We start from the raw sequence: 18,787 nt of genomic DNA on the forward strand, positions 1-18,787 counted from the left end.
AATTGATTCTATGTTGCATTGTGATTCTGTGTTTGTAATGATGTAAAGCACTTTGAAATGCCTTGCTGCTGAAATGTGCTATACAAATAAAATTTGATTGATTGATTGATTGAAAAAACACAAATGACACAAAATTGTGTTTTCTGTTTAGGTTTTTGCCCAACCTGCCAATGTAGCCATTACCAAGATGGATGTGAACAACCTGGCCATGGTCATGGCTCCTAACTGTCTACGTTGCCAGTCAGATGATCCCAGGGTGATCTTTGAGAACACCCGTAAGGAAATGTCCTTCATTCGGGTGCTCATCCAGCGACTAGACACCAGCTTCATGGATGGGATCTTATAGCGCCCCCTACAGCTGTTCAGTGACCTACAGCCTCTCCTGTGCTCCCTTTAACCTGCTCCCTGCACACTCCCACAGCACATGGACACCATACATTCAAATCGTTGCTGCTGGTGAATACTTGGCAAGTTCATGTTTACTTTTGACGACAAAAACTGCCTTGATTTGAGTTTGGCTGCTTTACATTTTGAGTTGTATCAGCTGTTTCAATTTCTGTGGATTTGGTCCAGCTGTAATATTGCATATAAACCAACAATGTTTGGTTGGGGTTTGCTGAACCTAACAGTACTGTGTGTGCCTTCACATCCATTATTACACTATAAACATTCAGCTTGAAGATTTCTGCAGGGATCTCATCATTACACGAATTTCTCTTTCAGATCTGCAGACCTCTGGTTAATTGTAAGTTTTGTATGAAGTTATTTTCACTTTCTGTTGCCTGGCTTAAGTAGACATTCACTGTCAATTGCACATTTCCATACAAGTCTTACAAGTCTGCAGTAATGCCATCTGATTAGAGGAGTGTTCTTCAGTAAAGTTAAAGAACTAGTGCATGTTTATCAGACATTCCACTAATGTCTCACACTTCACGGGAGAAACAGCTTTATCGACATGGTTTGGCTCTATCTGTTTGTTATCGTTATGACTCCCACTAAACTTATTAGGAGCTAAGAACTCTGTAATGGAATACATTTCTTCATTTGTCCATTTGTGATCTTGACTGAAGATGAACAGAAAATCAGGTAAAACCATGGTTTCATAGTCACAGAGGAGCATCATCCTGAAGAAGATGGAGCCCTGTTTGATTACAGGGCAATGAAGTTTACTCTCCTCTGGGTTTGGAGAATTTTCATAATGATCCAAGGTTTATGAAGACAGGCTCTCCTCACCCTGCAGTTTTGCTGTTTAGGGGCAGCTTAAAGACTTGAGTTCAATTCCTTTAAATGGCATGAAGTGATTCAAAAGCTTGATTCCAGCAGGTATGAATGCTCTACACTCACAGGCCACTTTATTAGGTACACCTGTCCAACTGCTCGTTAAAGCAATTGTCATATCAACCAATCACAGATCAGCAACTCAATGCATTTAGGCATGTAGACATGGCCAAGTCAACATGCAGATCGTTAAGTCACTTAATGTTCAAAGCCATGATAAGTGACTTTGAACGTGACATGGTTGTTGGTGCCAGACAGGCTGCTCTGAGTATGTCAGAAACCGCTGATATACTGGGATTTTTATGCACAAACATTTCTAGGGTTTATAGAGAATGGGCCGAAAAAGAGAAAATATCCAGTGAGCGGCAGTTCTGTGGGCCAAATGCCTTGTTGATGCCAGAGGTCAGAGGAGAATGGCCAGACTGATTTGAGCTGATAGAACAGCAAAAGTAACTCAAATAACCACAACTGAGGTATACAGAAGAGCTTCTCTGAACACACAACATGCCAAACCTTGAGGCAGATGGGCTACAGCAGCAGAAGACCACACCAGGTGCCACTCCGTTCAGCTAAGAACAGGAAACCGAGGCTACAATTGGACACTGTTGTCCCATTTTGTCCACCAAAATTGGACAATAGAAGATTGGAAAAACGTTGTCTGGTCTGATATATGGTAGGGTCAGAATTTGGTGTCGACAAGATGAAAGCATGGATCCATCCTGAATGTATCAACGGTTCAGGCTGGTGGTGGTGGTGCAATGGTCCTGGCACACTTCGGGCCTACTAGTACCATCTTCTGATGGCTACTTCCAGCACCATGTCATAAAGTGTGAATCGTCTCAGACTGGTTTCTCGAACACGACAAAGAGTTCACTGAACTCAAATGGCCTCCATAGTCACCAGATCTCAATCCAACAGAGAACCTTTGGGATGTGATGGAATGGGAGATTCGCATCATGGATGTGCAGCTGACAAATCTGCAGCAACTGCAGGATGCTATCATGTCAACATGGACCAGACTCTCTGAGGAATGTTTCTAGTACCTTGTTGAATCTATACCATGACGGATTAAGGCAGTTCTAGAGGGAAAGGGAGGTCAAACCCGGTACTAGCAAAGTGTACCTAATAAAGTGGCCAGTGAGTGTATAATAATGTCTTTGATCTGTAACATTTGCACAGCATCGGATTTGCCATGAGTTTAATTTCCAGAGTTTTTAAAAAAATAATATTTGAATTGCTCCTCTCCCCAGACCAAGCCGCTGGTTGTGACTGATTAATTGGCCATGTGGTCTGACCAGCAGGACCAAGCAAAGAGCTCTGATCTGCCTATAGCTGAGCAGCTTCTAGTTTTGTCCTCCTGATTCAGTTAATCGTTGTTGTTACTAAGCAGACCAGGAAATTATGTCCTCAAATTTAGCAGAGCTATCATCATCGGTGAGACCTGCTAGAGCAAAAGCAGCATGTGTGGTGCCCTGGGTTTTTCTGCACGTTTTATAATAGACGGACAACGTTTGAATGGACTGTGTCTGTGGTTTCCCCCAAACTAACCACTGAAGTCTTTCACTCCATCTGTGTGGTGCTGATCAAGTGCTAATGGCTTTCACTTTGACTCCATAACACATAGATGTAGGATGCAAGTTGCTCTCACAGTCTTGTGTTCTACAGTGTTGGGTTATCAGAATGAAATCTTCACATCTATTGACTCTGCCAAAATGGACTTTGACCAACGATCAGCTCCCCAGAAGCTGTGAACTACAGATCCAGGGAGGATCAATGATATCACTGCCAGTAAACCCCTCCTTGAATGCTATTGGCCACTTTGGGACTTCACAGCTGCTTTAGCAGGAACTGAGACAACAGAGCCACTCAGCCCAGACAGGCCTTTCAGCTCACTAGTGATTAATCAGTGTGTGCATGTGTTCATTTGTCTTTGCTTAGAAGACATCTTATACATCCATTCAGTCTTTGAGTAAACATTGGTGTATTTGTTTGAAATATTTTCTATGTTTAACAGAGTTTGTTTTTAACTGATTCTTTTATAAATAATTTATTTATATTTATTTCAGATTTTTCTAATGCCTTTGACATGCTGTATTGTAGACTTACTGTAAGTGTGTATGTTGGGTATTGGGTGTGTGTGTGTAGGTCTGTGTAATTCTCAACATGCAGGGTGCATACACATTGCCGTTATTGGCCGACTATGAGCAAACACACAGTCGACTGATCATTAAGTCATCATTAAGCTGATGATTTAATGATCAGGCATATGATGAAACAGTCAAGCTATTTATCCCTTCAAACATTTACTTAAAGTGAGTCCCTGAAGACAAAAACAGTGTGCATTGTACTAGCCCAAGTAGTTTCTCAATTATAAAAATCCAGTTGTCTGTAATTTGCTATGTATAATCTTCCTTATATCAAGTTAACACTAAACTTGATGTAAAAAAAATTTAGAACTGGCTACATGCCGTTCAACGATTCTCATTGCATAAATTACTGCACTAAATTTCTTATTGAAGGAGAGAATTTTAACGGCTACCTGAAATGAAAGGCCAGATGGTTGCAGCCATATTCACCCCTTAAGATTACTTCTGTTATCAGCTTTGTGTGTTTTGCACACAGCTTACTCATTCAGATACAGACTTTATATGTGACTCCATAGTGTGTAGGCTGTAACAATGGGTAGACACAGGGGCACTATCTCTGCTAAATGCTCCTCACATTGATTGAGGACTAAAGACCCAATCTAAATCCATGCCATGTCAGCCGTCCAGTAGTATGTAGATATCCACACTAAACAGTTTTGGATAAAACCTTCCTTTGGGTTTGTGCTGTGGACATTTCAGATGCTGTCCGTAATGTCAATGACACCCACATGACCAGAGGTGTGACTGTAATGCTGACTGACTTCTTCAAACAAGATGGTCAGCTTGATTTATGTTTGGCCCATCAGGCTCCAATGTAATTTGTTATATTGCTAAACAATTCTGGGATATTTTTGTTGCTTTGGTAAGCCTGTGTTCTGTCTATGAAGACATTTTGCCTGTGGGAGCTTCAGAGATGGCTGAGCTGTTGTGATGTGGCAGTGTGAATGTTTGGTGTTTGTGTTTTTTTAATGCGGCAGATGGTCTGGTTGTAGACTAAACTGATTAGCATGTTCATAGGGTCACCCTTGTCCTAAGCTGAAATTTATTACAATGTGACAAAGAAAACAAGGTAAAATCATAATTGAAGCGATAGCTTTAAACAAACGTAACCCCCCCCCCCCAAAAAAACAGCAGTCTTATTAATCCATATTTTGGATCCTTTTTTTCCTACTTGGTTTGTACTTACGATGAATTGGTAGTTGTGTCAATGCTTATTGTCTAACATGGCCATACCACCTTATTGTCAGTCTCCCAATTGTACGTTAATGTCCGCAGTCACACACAAGCACACACCATATCAGAGACATCTCTGGAGGTGTAATGTTTAATAAACATTCAAATGACAAACTGATATGGAATCATCTTTTTTCCTCCTTCAGCACTTGGATGCAAAAAAACAAATGAAATGATAGAAAATTATCTGCTGTTTATGGCTACTTTGGGTTCACAGGGGAACTGGTTCCCATCTCCCATGGTAAATGAGGGACAGGGTCCACTCGTCTCTCCACTGCCAAAGACAAATCAAACTAATTTCAAAGAATTTACGTAAGGTGTTCCCATTTTCTGTGTATAGTTTCAGGTCAGAGCCATCCAAAGCTTTGGATAAAGGAAATGGGTTAGCATCATTAGCATTAGCATCATTAGTTTTACATTGCTACTGATGCTAGACATAATTAATAACATTCAACAACATTTCATCCTCCAGATTTTCTTTTACATATTGCTGATGTGGTCCACCATTGTGTCTGTGGATTTCCATCCCTCAACCAGTAAAAAGCTGGAGGATTGAAGCCTCTTCAGTGCCATGTTCCATGTCTCAGGGTCTCTGTCTCCTGGGTTCTTCCTCAGGTCAAGGGTCAGTCTGTGTGGAGGGGGATGAATCATCAGTCTCTTAGCAAACTCCAGCAGATCAGCAGGCTGAATGAAATTGGACCTGTTTAAGAAAAAGAGACACTATTCTGTAATACAATTAAAAGGCAGAAATACAGAACCAGTCGAAGGTCAATCAATGTCTGGTTTAATGTAACCAGTCTGTCAACCAGATAATGTCTGGTGGCTTTTGAAGTAAAAAAAAACTAAAAACTAAACAAATTTAGAATTTATTGCTGTAACATTTTAAATCTTAAATATAATATTCATGAACAATACTTTTTAGAGCATAGCAGTTTGTGTATCGAGATTTAAGGGTACATGGAACCATGAATGCACCTTGGTTTGGGTTTTAGCTAGTTTAATATTTTTGAAATCTTTTCAAAGTTGGAGTGATTTAAATTTAAAATGTACATGAATTTTGAAAAATAAGTTGAGTAATCTTGCTTAAGTTAAATGTGTCTGGAGTAGATGTTCTCTGCTCTGTCATTTAGACCTCAACATAGTATCCTTTATGATAGTTTTTGATGACAGCTTTTAGTAGCTAATCAAATGTTGTTTACTTCCTGCCACAGGAACAGCAGAGCTCTCTTCTCATTATGCTAGAAACATGCTACCAACACATAAGTGAAACATAATGTAAAACGTTTAAGATAGAGGTGACAAAAAGAGAGTAAAATCCACCGACTTTAAAAGAAGAAAATAAGCAGTTCTGTTTTAGGTCAGACTGTTCTCACCTGAGGTCTAGTTGCTTCAGTGAGCTCTGTGACTCCTCTGAGAACAGTTCTGCCAGCACACACACATTCTTAGCTGTTGGCACAAGAAGGAAAAGTGGATCATTTAGTAGCAAGTTCAACAGCAACAATTAGCTGAATTAATAAATGCTGCTACTATTTCAGGGTTTCCCCCAGTGTATTATAGGCCTGGCAGCCCGCCATGCATTACTAGTCAAACCACCAGGCTAAACCTTTCTTGTTTATGTTTTTAGGAAAATAATAATTTAAAAAAAACAACACTTTTTTCTTTTTTTACAGTCAGATTGCAAGCGTCTCTATTGCTCTGAGCGTTTCACTGGCAGAGCAGATTTATTCCTAAAAGATATGTTTATAGAAGATAGGTTTATAGCTTATGCATAGGGGACCCTTTTGCTGCTAAAAGTATCAGCACAGCTTATGTGTTAAATTTAGTGAAATATGGGAGATGGGGAGTAGTTTAATTGGCCAACCTAAAAAGCAATAAATTAAAATCGCAGTTTACTCATTTGTATGAACAAACAGAACTCAGACTCAAAGATTAAACTCATTGTAGATTGTAGCTATGGTAACGAAACAATCTAACTATGAATACTGTTCTTTGAACTTTTACAAAGTAAACTTACCAGCTCCTTTAAATCTTACATTTAAATGTTAAACTATTTAAAATCTTTTAAGTTATGTATGCTGAAACCATTAAATCAAATTTAGCAGCATTGATCATCTCAATAAACAAATATTACATTTATGCATCTGTGGTTTGTGTTAAAATATTAGCATTATGGGCCCCTGAAGTCCTGGGGGACCTGATGGAGCCACTGACTTAATTTGGATTAAACAGAAGTGAAAATATTTAATATTCATTTTAATTGTATTTTTTGATTTGCTGTTTTTAAGATTAGTTGTAGGTTTAAATAGCGTTTCACTGGAGATGTTTTCCTGTAACATATAATTACCCAGTAATATTTTTACATTTCCTGTCTATTTTACATCTTTTAATACAAAGACACAGTGGACCGCCTCAACGCCCCGACCACTGGGCTTAGCAAGTTTTCTGGAGGAGACCCTGTATTTCATGTCAATATTTTCAAAATCATTCTTTTGTTTCCTTCTTTATCTTTTTGGTTAGAACATATTGGCAACGGCGCAAATAATTTCTGAAAATGTCATAACTACAAGTCTGAACTACATCCTACTTACAAAAAAATCATGAAGATTGCTTACCGAGCCGATTCTGTGCTAGACTCAGAGAGTGAAGTGAAGGCATCTTCAACGCAGCCACCAGTTCTACAAGACTTTTTTCTGGGTTGATACACCTCTCCAGAAGACGACAGTCATTGAAGCTTAGCTCTAAGTGAAGGACAAGCAGGAGTAGGGTTTCTCTGGGATGAGATTCACATTTGATTGATTGCTCCTAGTTTATGCTGCATGTCAAGCAGGACACAGCCAGAAACTCCTCAGCAGACACTGAATGATGGAAGCCATTACTTCTGTTTTCTCCTTGGCTTACCTTCCAACATGCAGCCTCTCAGCAGTTTCAGGATGTCAGGCAGACAGTCACACAATTTTATATCCTCAAACGTCAGAGCTTTTAAACTGTGATTGGATTCTGAAAGGCAAACACAAATGATATGAGAACAAACTGCTTTATTGGCATTACAGCAATCAAACCCTTACAATTGTTTGATTGCTGTATTGCACCTTTTTGCACATTCTCTGGTACTTTGATAATATATCTTTGAGGATGAGCTCTATGTCTTTGACACTGCATGGCCTCCTTACCATCACCCTAATTTTTAGTTCCCTGCACAAATCCATCAGTCAGGACTCTGGCTGGGTCACTCCAAACATTGACATTTCTCTAGAGAAACGTGGCTATGATTAAAAGATTACTTTAAACCTAATTCTAATTTTGGTCTTAACTGTACAAAAAGCAGGAGGAAGCAGTAAACATACATAAAAGGATTTATAAACAATCAATGGAAAAACAAGATACAATTTCACACTGATAATAAAGACAACTGGTTTTTTTGTTATTTTCTGGATGGTATTAAATATTGTTGACCTGGCAAGATGATACTAGGAGCAAGTCAACCAGCTAATCAACCCAAACTAGCTTAAAAAAGGAGTTAAATAATGATAACTTGTGAAACCAATGAGATTATACCATGAGGACTATCCCTGAGTGAAGATGTGGAAGATCTTTCAGAAAGAACTCCACGTCTTGGCACATTTGCCACTGAAACCATCAGGTCTGTATCCGATCTGTTGCTCTATTCCAAATTAAAGTCAGCAGAAAACACTTCACATAATAAGGTTCTCCTCCTCAACTACTGTGGCAGTCCAAACAATCTTTAGATTATCAATCCTATAATGTTAATGTTACATAATCTTATGTTACATTTTATTTGCATCATATTTATACGGATCATTGTATGCATGTTCACTACCCTACCTGTTTCTGTTGAGAATGGACAGGGTGTGGGTCTTCATGATTTTTCAATAAAAATAAGAATCTTTACCCACAAACCATGACAAATGTCCTAATCAGTGATATGCAACTGGCTTCTTTCCATTTCCAATCCCAATCAACAGCAACAAGCAGAGCATCTCCAGCAAGTAAAGTGTCCTTACCTGAGAGAGTGCTGAGGAGCTGGCTTTGACTGCAGCCAGTGGGTAGTCTCATCCCTGCTATATGAAGTGAGGCGAGATGTGGGCTCCGTCTAAGCACTGACGTCAAGAAGTGTAGATCTGTTTGGAGCTGAATTATTTTCACGGTTAACTTCTCCAGAAGAAGTTCTGCAGAAAATAAGTTGGGAAGAACCAAGATTAGGCTCATCCCTAAATAAATCATTAAACTGGAAAAGGTTCTACTTTTTAGCAAAAAGATCTATTAAGTATTTTTAGGTGTCATTTAGGATAAAACAAGAACCACTGCTCCACATATGCATGAAATTTAAAGCCTCCCTGCTCAACATTTAGCAGGAGCCACACATTTTGAATTGTGCTTACTGCACCTGATGTGTTGGGCTCAGCAGTCCCAGCATGGTCCAGATTAAACTGCAGTCCCCATATTGCCGTCTGAAACTCGACACATAGGGACGTCAGCCTGGGGCTTGCATTCAGCAGGGTCTTCATGAGTCCAACATGAGGCAGGAGGCCAAGGCTGAGCTGGATGAGGCTGCTGCAGCCGCTGTCAGAAAGCTGCTGCAGCGCTCCAGCAAACTCCAACACATCCAACTCCCTGAAGATGGCTGCACAACACAAACATTTCACCTACTGTTTATTCTCTGGTGGAGAGGCAGAATAAAGATTCTCATTTCCATCAAAGGTCACAGGTTAAATATAATTTGCTTCAGCTTGAAACATCTAAACATTTTTGAGTTTTTATTCAATAAACGTATCATCAATGTAAACTAGAAAATATCGGTTTGGTTTAAATAGGTCACTGACATAAGGAAGAATTGTTTCCATCAAGGTGGTTATTTGGTTTTATGGTCAAGTGATTCATATCAGAAGAGTGAAATCATCGTCTGCCACTAAAGGGACGGGGAGGAAATCATTTCTTTCCCATTAAATCCTTGTTTGATTTTCTGGAATAGAACCAAACTGATTTAAGGACAGTAAATATCACATTAAATGCTGGGACACACAACACCTTCCATACAGTCATTATTAGTTAACAATGAAGCAAGGCTGAAAAAGAGATCCATGAAGTACATCCCATGTTTTAACAGGTTGTAAAAACCCTGAAGCGGCCAAACTAACTCATCAGCCCTCAACAGTGATGTTACAACCAATGAGGGTGAGGTATGGAGGTTACTCTTCTGTGGTGGTCCCAGGGCCAGAAGCCTGATACACCCTGGACAGGTCGCCGGTCCTTCACAGGTCAACTCAGACACAACGCACAATTTACTTAAAGTTGTGTATTTGGACTGTGGGAAGAAGCTGGGAACCCAGAGAAAACCTATCACTGCTACCAACAAACTGCATGCAGAAACACCCCGAGGCCAGGATTCAAACCCAGGATCTTCCTGCTACAAGGCAACAGCCCCACCAAAAACCTGACAATGTAGGTGCAAGTTTCCTGCAGTTTTCCTGAAGAGAAGACACTTCCTCTTGAACACGAACTGAGCCAATCCACACTCATTCAGTATGTTTCCAGTTGTCCTACTAAGAACTTAACAAGCAAACTGAGGCCTTTAAAGTTTGACACAGCGCTCGGATTTTTTCTGAGCACATCTGACATTTAGTTGAATTTCCTATGTGGAAAGATTGGCAAAACAACTCAGTTGTCATAGATGTTTTTGACTTATGAAAGCGAACTGCCCAACTGAACTGTGGAAACAGCAACAATGGAACCAGTTTGTCACACACAGCTTCTCTCTTTCAGTTGTTTTTCTTTAGGAAATAATGAGAGAGTAAAATATGATGTATTTGTACACCTCAAACAGAACAGGAAGAAATATTTTGCCTTTACATTGTTTCTGTGAATTTAGCACAAAGAGCAGAAGGTTTTGTAACAGCCCCAGCTATATTGGCAGATTTCAGGTAAACTTACATTTGCTGTGAAGACTTAATGACTGAAGGCAAAAAAACGTGGGCAAGGAAAAACTCAGGACCTTGAGAGAATCAGGACCACAGGTTCTGATCTCCAAATGGGTAATCTGTCCAAATGTGCATGCTCCTGCTGAGGGACCATCACAAGGACTAAAAGTATGACAGAGAATCTGAGGGTCCAAAGTAAAGTTCGGTACACCAAATGGGCCTTCCTCCTTCTCCACAGACTCAGAATATAACTTGACTCGTTTGCAGGGAATGACATCATCACTCTGATTGCCTGAAGCTGTGGATTCAACATCTGGACTGGAGCTGGCTGGTGAGGTTTGTAAAACATGAGGGAAGGAGAACAGTTTTTTCAGCTCCATGTTGACGTACTGTGACCCACGTCCATGCAGGAGCCATGCAAGGTCCAGGGCAGAATCTATACTAACAACGAGGTTTGTAGTGATCCCATGGTCTAGCAGGCGATGCAGGACATACAGCACAGCTTGTGTTTTCCTCACTGTTAACAGTAAGTGACTGACCTGAATAGTTCTTATATGCTTTTCTAACAGCACTAGAAGAGGTTGCTGATTGGTCGTTAAAGCTTGCAGAGCCTGATGCATACATGGAATGAGTATAAAATGATGAATACTTTTGGCTGCAGAACTCAAGAATGAATTGGATTTTAAATTTGTGCTGTTTTTTAACACATAGTTGTTGCTCAGTCCGTAGAAAACACTTGTGAAAAGCCTCAACATGACTTCATGCTTAGCTTCTGCTTCTGTCCTGAAGTCCAATGCCTGAAAAGTAACAAAAGACAGGAAGTACATCTGGTGAGATCCACATTTACAACGTTGAAATTTGCAAGAGGGTGGCACACTTACACGGCTCAGACCAACCAGGTCCCGGAGGATTTCTACCCATCCAGAATACGTGGATAACCCTGAATTAGGAAACATATAATCAGTTTAAATGTGAGAATGAACCATATTAGAATATTTATAACATAATAGTAATTAGACATCCTGTGATAAGGGGAAGCTAAGCAATAATGTCTGAAAATCCCAACTGATAATGTTACTTTTGCTTTTCAAACTATTTTTTCGAGGTTAGGTCTATGAGAGCAGAAATATGTTGTTTTATGTTTCAGTCTATGACTAAAGACAACCATGGCAATGTACTGCTTAGTAATTGGTGTGTGAAGTTATTAAGTAAGTTCAGGGCCGGCCCAAGCCTCCATGGGGCCCTAAGCAAAATTTGGTTTTGGGGCCCTCTGTTTCTGCTAATAATGTGGACTGGCTGCAATCAGCAGTCAGATTATTAGATCAGGGCTGTTGTAAACAAATATTTTAGTAACCGAGTACTCTATCAACTATTCAAGTAATCAGATTAAAAAAAATTATAAAATATTGGTAAATCTAACATAACAGAAGTGTTACTATCAGATTTAAATATCAGTCAAATTTTTCATATTTGAGCATCCCTAACAGTTACTTTTCTGTAGTTTAGAAAACTAACCTGTAATAGCTCACTTTCTAAGTCAACCAGAGGAAAATTTATACAAAAATCTGAAATTATATTCAATTTAATAATAAAGAGGCAGGCTCACAAATATGCTTATAAAAATGTGTATACTCCAGCTTTTAGTTTATGTTTTCATCTTTAGTCAGTTTAATAGATGAACTCTCACCTTGCCCAGACATTTCTAGCTTTTGTATCCATGCTAGCGACAGAATGCGACACCTACCAGCTGCATGTCCACTGTGAGAGACAATCTGAAAAATAAAACCCAGAAATCACAATGTATGATTTTTTAAATAATTTATTTGCGTTACTGCTGAAAATAAGTATTTGAACACCTGTGAAAATCAATGATAATATTTAGTACTGTAGGCTTTGTTCGCAATGACAGAGGTCAATCATTTCCTGTAGTTTTTCACCAGGTTTTCACTGCAGCAGGGATGCCGGCCCGTTCCTCCACACAGATCTTCTCTAGATCAGCCAGGTTTCTGGGCTGTCGCTGAGAAACACGGAGTTTGAGCTCCTCGAAAAATTTTCTATCGGGTTTAGGTCTGGACACTGGCGAGGCCACTCCGGAACCTTGACATGCTTCTTATGGAGCCACTTCTTGGTTATCCTTGCTGTGTGTCATTGTCATGTTGGAAGACACAGCCACTGCCCATCTTCAATGCCCTAACTGAGGGCAAGGTGGTTGTTCCCCAAAATCTCACAATACATGGCCCCAGTCATCCTCCACTTTCTAAGGATCATTGATGCGCCATGAGGTGAGATCTTGCATGGCGCTCCACTCCGAGGGAGATTGACAGTCATGTTTTGCTTCTTCCATTTTCTAATAATTGCTCCAACAATTAATATTTTTTCACCAAGCTGCTTGGCAATTGTCCTGTAGCCCTGCCCAGCCTTGTGGAGGTCTACAATTTTGTCTCTGGTGTCTTTGGTCTTAGCCATGTTAGTAGTTGGAGTCTTACTGATGATGTGGGGTGGACATGAGTCTTTATGCAGCTAACAGCTTCTAATTTAGAACAACAAGTGGAGTGGAGGTGGACTATTTCGAGGTTGACTGATAGGTCTTTGAATGCCAGAAATTTTGCTGATTGGCAGGTGTTCAAATATTTATTTGCAGCAGTAACATACAAATAAATCATATTTTTTAAAAATCATACATTGCAATTTCCAGATTTTATTTTTTAGATTATGTCTCTCACATTGGACAAGCACCTAAGATTGAAAATTTCAAACCCCTCCATGATTTCTAAGTGGGAGAACTTGCAAAGTCACAGGGTGTTCAAATTCTTACTTTCCTCACTGTATGTACCGCCACGATGCACTCCGCCACCCATTTGTTGAGACCGGGATGACATGAATATTATTTTCCGGTACGTCCATAAAGCTACAGTTACGTTAGGCATCAACTACAGCGCAGCCGCCCGTGTTCTGTCAGATCGTCATACGTTTAGCACAAACTGATGGCTATATCAGTTTTTTATATTTCCCTGCTGGGATGAATAAAGTAATTCTATTCTATTCTATATCTATCAGACAAGTATACACAAACATAGAATCATGAAGTACTGTAGATCGTCATACACTTTGCTATTAACAGCTGTATGACATCCTGACTTAGCGGTTAAGTAGGTTAATGAGTTTTACATGGGCATGCGTTGCAGCTGACTGCAGCTGCAGCTAGAACCTGTTAAATAAGTTTGAAACCACGACAATGCATGTATATCTATCTAGTCATCATTGAAAACAATTTAATGACTTATTTTCGCCACAACTTGTCGCGTATGAACTGAGCTCCTCTGACGGTCAGACTTCTTAATGCACAGGCATGCGTACTAACTGTATGTATGCTATTCTGACAGCGTATGATAATCTGATAGAATACCTGCAGTGTTCAGTCTATGCGTTCACCTGTATAAATACACCTGCAGCGTTCTTCCCTGCTGTTTGCTCTGACCACACAGCAGCTCCAGGAGGAGAAAGGCTGTCGTACTCCAGGCATCGCGCCAGTCAATTTAAGGATACTTACTGATCCCCCGAAAACGACAAAAACCCGGACATTATCATCAATTAATAAAATGTCCCTAGACTGAACTTGAAAATTGGATGTTATGCTGCTAGTACTTAGCAACAACTAATAGGGAGACGTGAGAGCGTCGCCCAACATAAGTAATGAACAGGTGTTACAGAAAAATCCATCAATTTCTGTGACTGCAGGGGGCAACAAGGTGCGAATACTGGGTAAATACTGAGACAGCTGGGATTCAGTTATTACAACTACAAACCAGCGATCAGGCCCGAAACCTGGGAGTAGTGATGGACTCTGACCTGAACCTCCAGAGCCACATAAAGTCAGTTACAAAGTTGGCCTTCTATCACCTGAAGAACATTTCCAGGATTAAAGGACTAATGTCTCAGCCAGATCTAGAGAAACTCATCCATGCGTTCATCTTCAGTCGTATTGATTATTGCAACAGCGTCTTCACAGGTCTGTCCAACAAATCAATCAAACAGCTGCAGCTGATCCAGAACGCTGCTGCTTGCGTTCTCACTAAAACCAGGAAGATAGAGCACATAACACCAGTTTTAAAGTCCCTCCACTGGCTCCCTGTAGCTCAAAGAATAGACTTTAAAATACTGTTGTTAATTTATAAATCACTGAAAGGCTTAGCACCACAATACATTAAAGATCTGCTGTTATTTTATCAACCTTCCAGACCTCTCAGGTTCTGGTTCTGGTTCTGCTCTGCATCCCCAGAACCAGAACCAAACGAGGAGAAGAAACATTCAGCATCTATTTTCAAATTTGAAGTTTGTTCCAAATTTGGAACAAACTTCCAGAAAACTGTAAAACAGCTGAAATACTGACTTCCTTTAACTCTCGACTAAAAACCCATTAGAATTGTATTTGAAATGTAATCAATTGCAAATTTATTGATGGAACTTGACTTAATGTCGTGTTTTGATTGTTGATTCTATGTTACATTGTGTTTCTGTGTTTGATATGATGTAAAGCACTTTGAAATGCCTTGCTGCTGAAATGTGCTATACAAATAAAATTTGATTGATTGATTGATTATAAGATTCATTGCTCCTATATTACCATCGCATTGACGGAGAAAATATAATGTATTACTTTGTATTTGAGGCGGAACACTGACCATCGCATTGAATCCCTATGTGCTGTCGTTAAAATATGTAAACCAACTGTGGCCATTTAATAAATTGGTAAGCTATTAAGAAATGGATCACACTGGTCACAGATTATTCTGGCCAGAATAATCTGTGACCTTACTGTACAGGTCAGTAAATATTGTCAGAGTTTAAAACAACTATTTTTCAGAGTTCTACCACCTCATCACTACAATCTGGGTGTATTTATAATAATATTTAATCCTCAAATAGCTAAAATCACACTGGTCACAGATTATTCTGGCCAGAATAATCGCGCTATCGCCCCCTGCGGTCACAAAAAATGATGGGTCACAGATTTTGCTGCAACAACGGCCGGAACACAGTGCGTTAAATGATAAAACATAATTTAATGAAGTTTTGAGGCAGATACATTTTCCTCAAGGAATTTAAATAATTGAGGTACGTGAATCATTCGAGGAATCGCTTCAGCCCTAGATTAGATTATTCGCACACCTCCTATAAACTTGTTGCATCTCTGTCACAGTGCTGTTTACATTATATCCTATATGCATGAATCATATAGATATAGGATACATTTATTGGCCAGTCGATGTATCTGCACCAATTTTCTGAATTTTGAGAGATTGGTGGTTGGCTGATACTTACACATGAAGCCAATCTTATCCCAAATCTTATTTACCTCAGCAAAGATTTAAAGATCCCCAATTGACGATCACCAAGAAAACTGCAATCGATGCACCCCTACTTAAGATGGAATACATACACACATATTTATGACATACTTTGATTGAATTCATTTCTCTTAGGTGTGATTCCAGTAGCTAAAAATTGCATTTACACCAGGTGAGTCTTTCTCGTCTAAGAATGGGGACCGGTACTGGCCTGATTTTGTGCCGTCAAATAATTTTGGCAGTGCTCCTGGAGAAGCTTCTCATAATTTATAAGTAGATGTAAAATTCTCAAAATTTATAAGTACATGTAAAATTAATATTTGCTTTAGATACATCATGATCAGCAGCAAACAACACATTGCCAATGTAATAGAAAACTTCATTTTTATCCTTCTTTTATCTTTGATGGAACTGATGATACTTATTACCATTTATTTACTGATTATATCTGCTGTGTTTTGCAATTTCTGCAACATGTGTTTTTCCATTAAAGAAGTTTCCAGATAATGTTTAGATGCTTCAACAGCTGTGATAGTATAAGAGACCTGAAGACATCTTGGGTTAAATGCTTGATCTGGCAATTGTCTTAAAGGACTGACATGTGCAGAATGTAGTTTGTATCCTGCATCCATGAGTAACTGACAAAGAAAAATGAGAAGTTTGTCCTGAAATTATTATCGGCTCTCTTTCCTGCCATAAAATTGTCCCCTCCAAGAGGTCAGGGATGGTTCATGAGGTGGGATTGTCTCTGTGGTCCATCTGGCAATAGAGATAAGATCAGACTTTGGGTGGGTCTTTGCCTTGCTGTGACTATATAACGATGTGATGTGTGTTGTTCAGGGCTCTTCTCCTGACTGCACTCAGTGAGACGGGTCTTCGAATAAAGAAACTTAAAGACAAAGATTAATCTTTCTCTACTTTTTGAAACAGATTCTCATTCCTTAATAATACAATTCCATAACACCAACTACAGCTTAGAGTAGCTCATTGATATATTGCCATATCGCCTGATGTAAAAACATTTTTCTAGATAATGTCAAACATTGAGAAGTTTTAATTATTGTCATCAATGTTATCAAACACACCGTTTTGAAACCATGAGGGCCAACCACGAGAATGAAGACAGTTAAAGTTAAAACTCAGCTTCACACAAAAACAAAGACACTAGCATCAATATTTGGCTTTTGAACCAGACTGTACACGGTCGCTATGACGCTAATTTTCCATAAGCAGCTTCACAAATCTTTTTGGTAAACATTACATTATCAAGAGACCTGTAAACATACCTTGATCTTGGCTTTTTTTTCTCTTCTTCCTCTTTGTTTTCTTTGTCCCTGAATAATAAGTCTTATTTTGTGACAGTGTTTAGCTAACTTATCTTGGAGATTTGGATGTGCACTGCACATTGAAGAGAGCTCATATTACCGGTGAAGCAGGACCTACTGCGGCCACCAGGGTGCCCCAAGAACAATTTATTTTTGATTTTTTCCCAGAATAAACAATGATTTCTACGTGATCAAATTATTTATTGTAAAAAAAATCCTAACTTTACAATGAAATTCTATGTTTGTTACTATAATCACATAGAAATTATTACTTAAAAGAAATCAGTTACATTTAGGGGGTCCCCTATTGTCCCTGGGGCCCTAAGCAGCCACTTAGTTTGCTTATGCCTTGGGCCAATTCTGACTAAGTTGCTTTATTTGTAGATGTTACGCTGACTTTGCTTTTATTTTCAGTGAAAGTACTTCTAGTCCAGTGCTTCTTGTATTTTTCTTCCTGCTCTCTATTTGATTGTGGCAGATGTTATGTATTATAATCAATATTGGTAATTTGCTCTGGATTTATGCTCTACTTTGACTTATCTTGTGATCGATAATGAATACTGAACAAGAACTACAGACAGCAGAAACAGGGTCCATACCTCTCTTATTGAGGGCTGGCTGGACCTCATCCAGTTGACATGCTGTCAGATGAGGCAGTAGATCCTTAAGGAGCGGTGTTGGGAGGTCTAGATTTTAACAGATATCACATCAGATCACACATTACGCCATTCTAAAAGACTAACATTTGTCTGTACCTATGGATGAGGGCTGCAACATAAATTATGAATACACAGTTGAAACCAGATGACTACATACAGCGAATACAACTTCTCCAACATGGCGGTTTGCTGTGTGAGCTATAGACACAATTTAGAAGTTTTATTCTTAAAATCAGACACGATTCCTCTTCTTTTCACAAATTGAGTGAAAGTTTCACAAATTACAAACCATTTTCTAAATAACAGCTCATAAGTTCAGAATAATGACCTAATCTGCTGGACGTGATGCTAACTTTTTGAGAGGTTTAACTCAGTTTAGTAGCTCTTTGTCTTACCAAGAACAGCTTCGGTTCCCAACGCGGTAAAATGTGTCCTGATGGCCTGAAAACAATGTTTTTGTAAACTGGTATCTGCTGACTTCCTCAGCTTTATCTTTCCTCTTGTGCCTGCCATCGATAATGATTAGCGCCAAACATCCAGGACCTCCATCACATTACTGTCTTCCAGGCTTCGTCTGCTGGTGCTGTAGAAAGGGAGAAAGGTGCATCAGTGGCTCGCTCTTACGACATAATAGTGGACCCCGTATTGGCTGCCGGGGTGCAGGAAATACGGCGGCCATCTTGAAGAGGTGGTCCCTCCCCAAGTACACCCAAGTACACCTCGCTGCAGCAAACAGAAAGGCGCGGGGACGGACTACTGTCAGTCTCGTACCTTATTTGGAAATGGGACCATTTCACTCCGGAAGTGAAGGGGGCGCTATTTCCTATGTTATCCGCGGTCTCCCGTTTTTATTTTCTTTTG

At 39.5% G+C, this 18,787-nt stretch overlaps 2 protein-coding genes across 8 annotated transcripts in view; one reads left to right on the plus strand and one right to left on the minus strand.

Annotated features, from left to right (window-relative positions):
• LOC102226457 (rho GTPase-activating protein 39-like) overlaps nucleotides 1-4,772 on the plus strand; it is a 92,941-nt gene extending 88,169 nt beyond the window's left edge. For all 4 annotated transcript variants that reach the window (XM_023339618.1, XM_023339619.1, XM_023339620.1 and 1 more), the window contains one exon: nucleotides 152-4,772. In XM_023339618.1, the coding sequence (XP_023195386.1) occupies nucleotides 152-346 (195 nt within the window). In that variant the 3' untranslated portion in view covers nucleotides 347-4,772. The remainder of the gene's footprint in view (nucleotides 1-151) is intronic.
• lrrc41 (leucine rich repeat containing 41) lies at nucleotides 4,734-18,680 on the minus strand. Of its 4 annotated transcripts, none has more exons than XM_023339626.1 (11): nucleotides 18,322-18,415; nucleotides 17,867-17,953; nucleotides 12,339-12,366; nucleotides 11,476-11,534; nucleotides 10,608-11,391; nucleotides 9,064-9,300; nucleotides 8,681-8,845; nucleotides 7,557-7,655; nucleotides 7,271-7,396; nucleotides 6,032-6,104; nucleotides 4,734-5,358 (listed from the first exon to the last, which is right to left on the minus strand). In XM_023339626.1, exons 2-11 carry the CDS (start codon nucleotides 17,894-17,896, stop codon nucleotides 5,139-5,141), a joined length of 1,821 nt encoding a protein of 606 aa, XP_023195394.1. In that variant the 5' UTR covers nucleotides 17,897-17,953; nucleotides 18,322-18,415; the 3' UTR covers nucleotides 4,734-5,138. The 4 variants fall into 4 exon arrangements, with proteins under 4 accessions (XP_023195394.1, XP_023195392.1, XP_023195391.1 ...); XM_023339624.1 differs by having other exon boundaries at nucleotides 12,282-12,366; XM_023339623.1 differs by lacking the exon at nucleotides 12,339-12,366 and having other exon boundaries at nucleotides 4,734-5,286; nucleotides 18,322-18,680.
• Between the last annotated feature and the right edge of the window lie 107 nt (nucleotides 18,681-18,787).

This window comes from Xiphophorus maculatus, chromosome 9 (genome assembly GCF_002775205.1).
Source record: "Xiphophorus maculatus strain JP 163 A chromosome 9, X_maculatus-5.0-male, whole genome shotgun sequence".
NCBI classification, from domain to species: domain Eukaryota; kingdom Metazoa; phylum Chordata; class Actinopteri; order Cyprinodontiformes; family Poeciliidae; genus Xiphophorus; species Xiphophorus maculatus.

What these genes read in the sequence shown, in the direction of transcription:
- lrrc41 (XM_023339622.1), bottom strand. Translation starts at nt 18,439, where the DNA reads ATGGCAGGCACAAGAGGAAAGATAAAGCTGAGGAAGTCAGCAGATACC. An exon ending in ACCTGGTTGGTCTGAGCCGT is followed by an intron (nt 11,392 to 11,475) that starts GTAAGTGTGCCA and finishes GTTACTTTTCAG; the next exon opens with GCATTGGACTTCAGGACAGA. An exon ending in GAGAGGCTGCATGTTGGAAG is followed by an intron (nt 7,397 to 7,556) that starts GTAAGCCAAGGA and finishes TCCTTCACTTAG; the next exon opens with AGCTAAGCTTCAATGACTGT.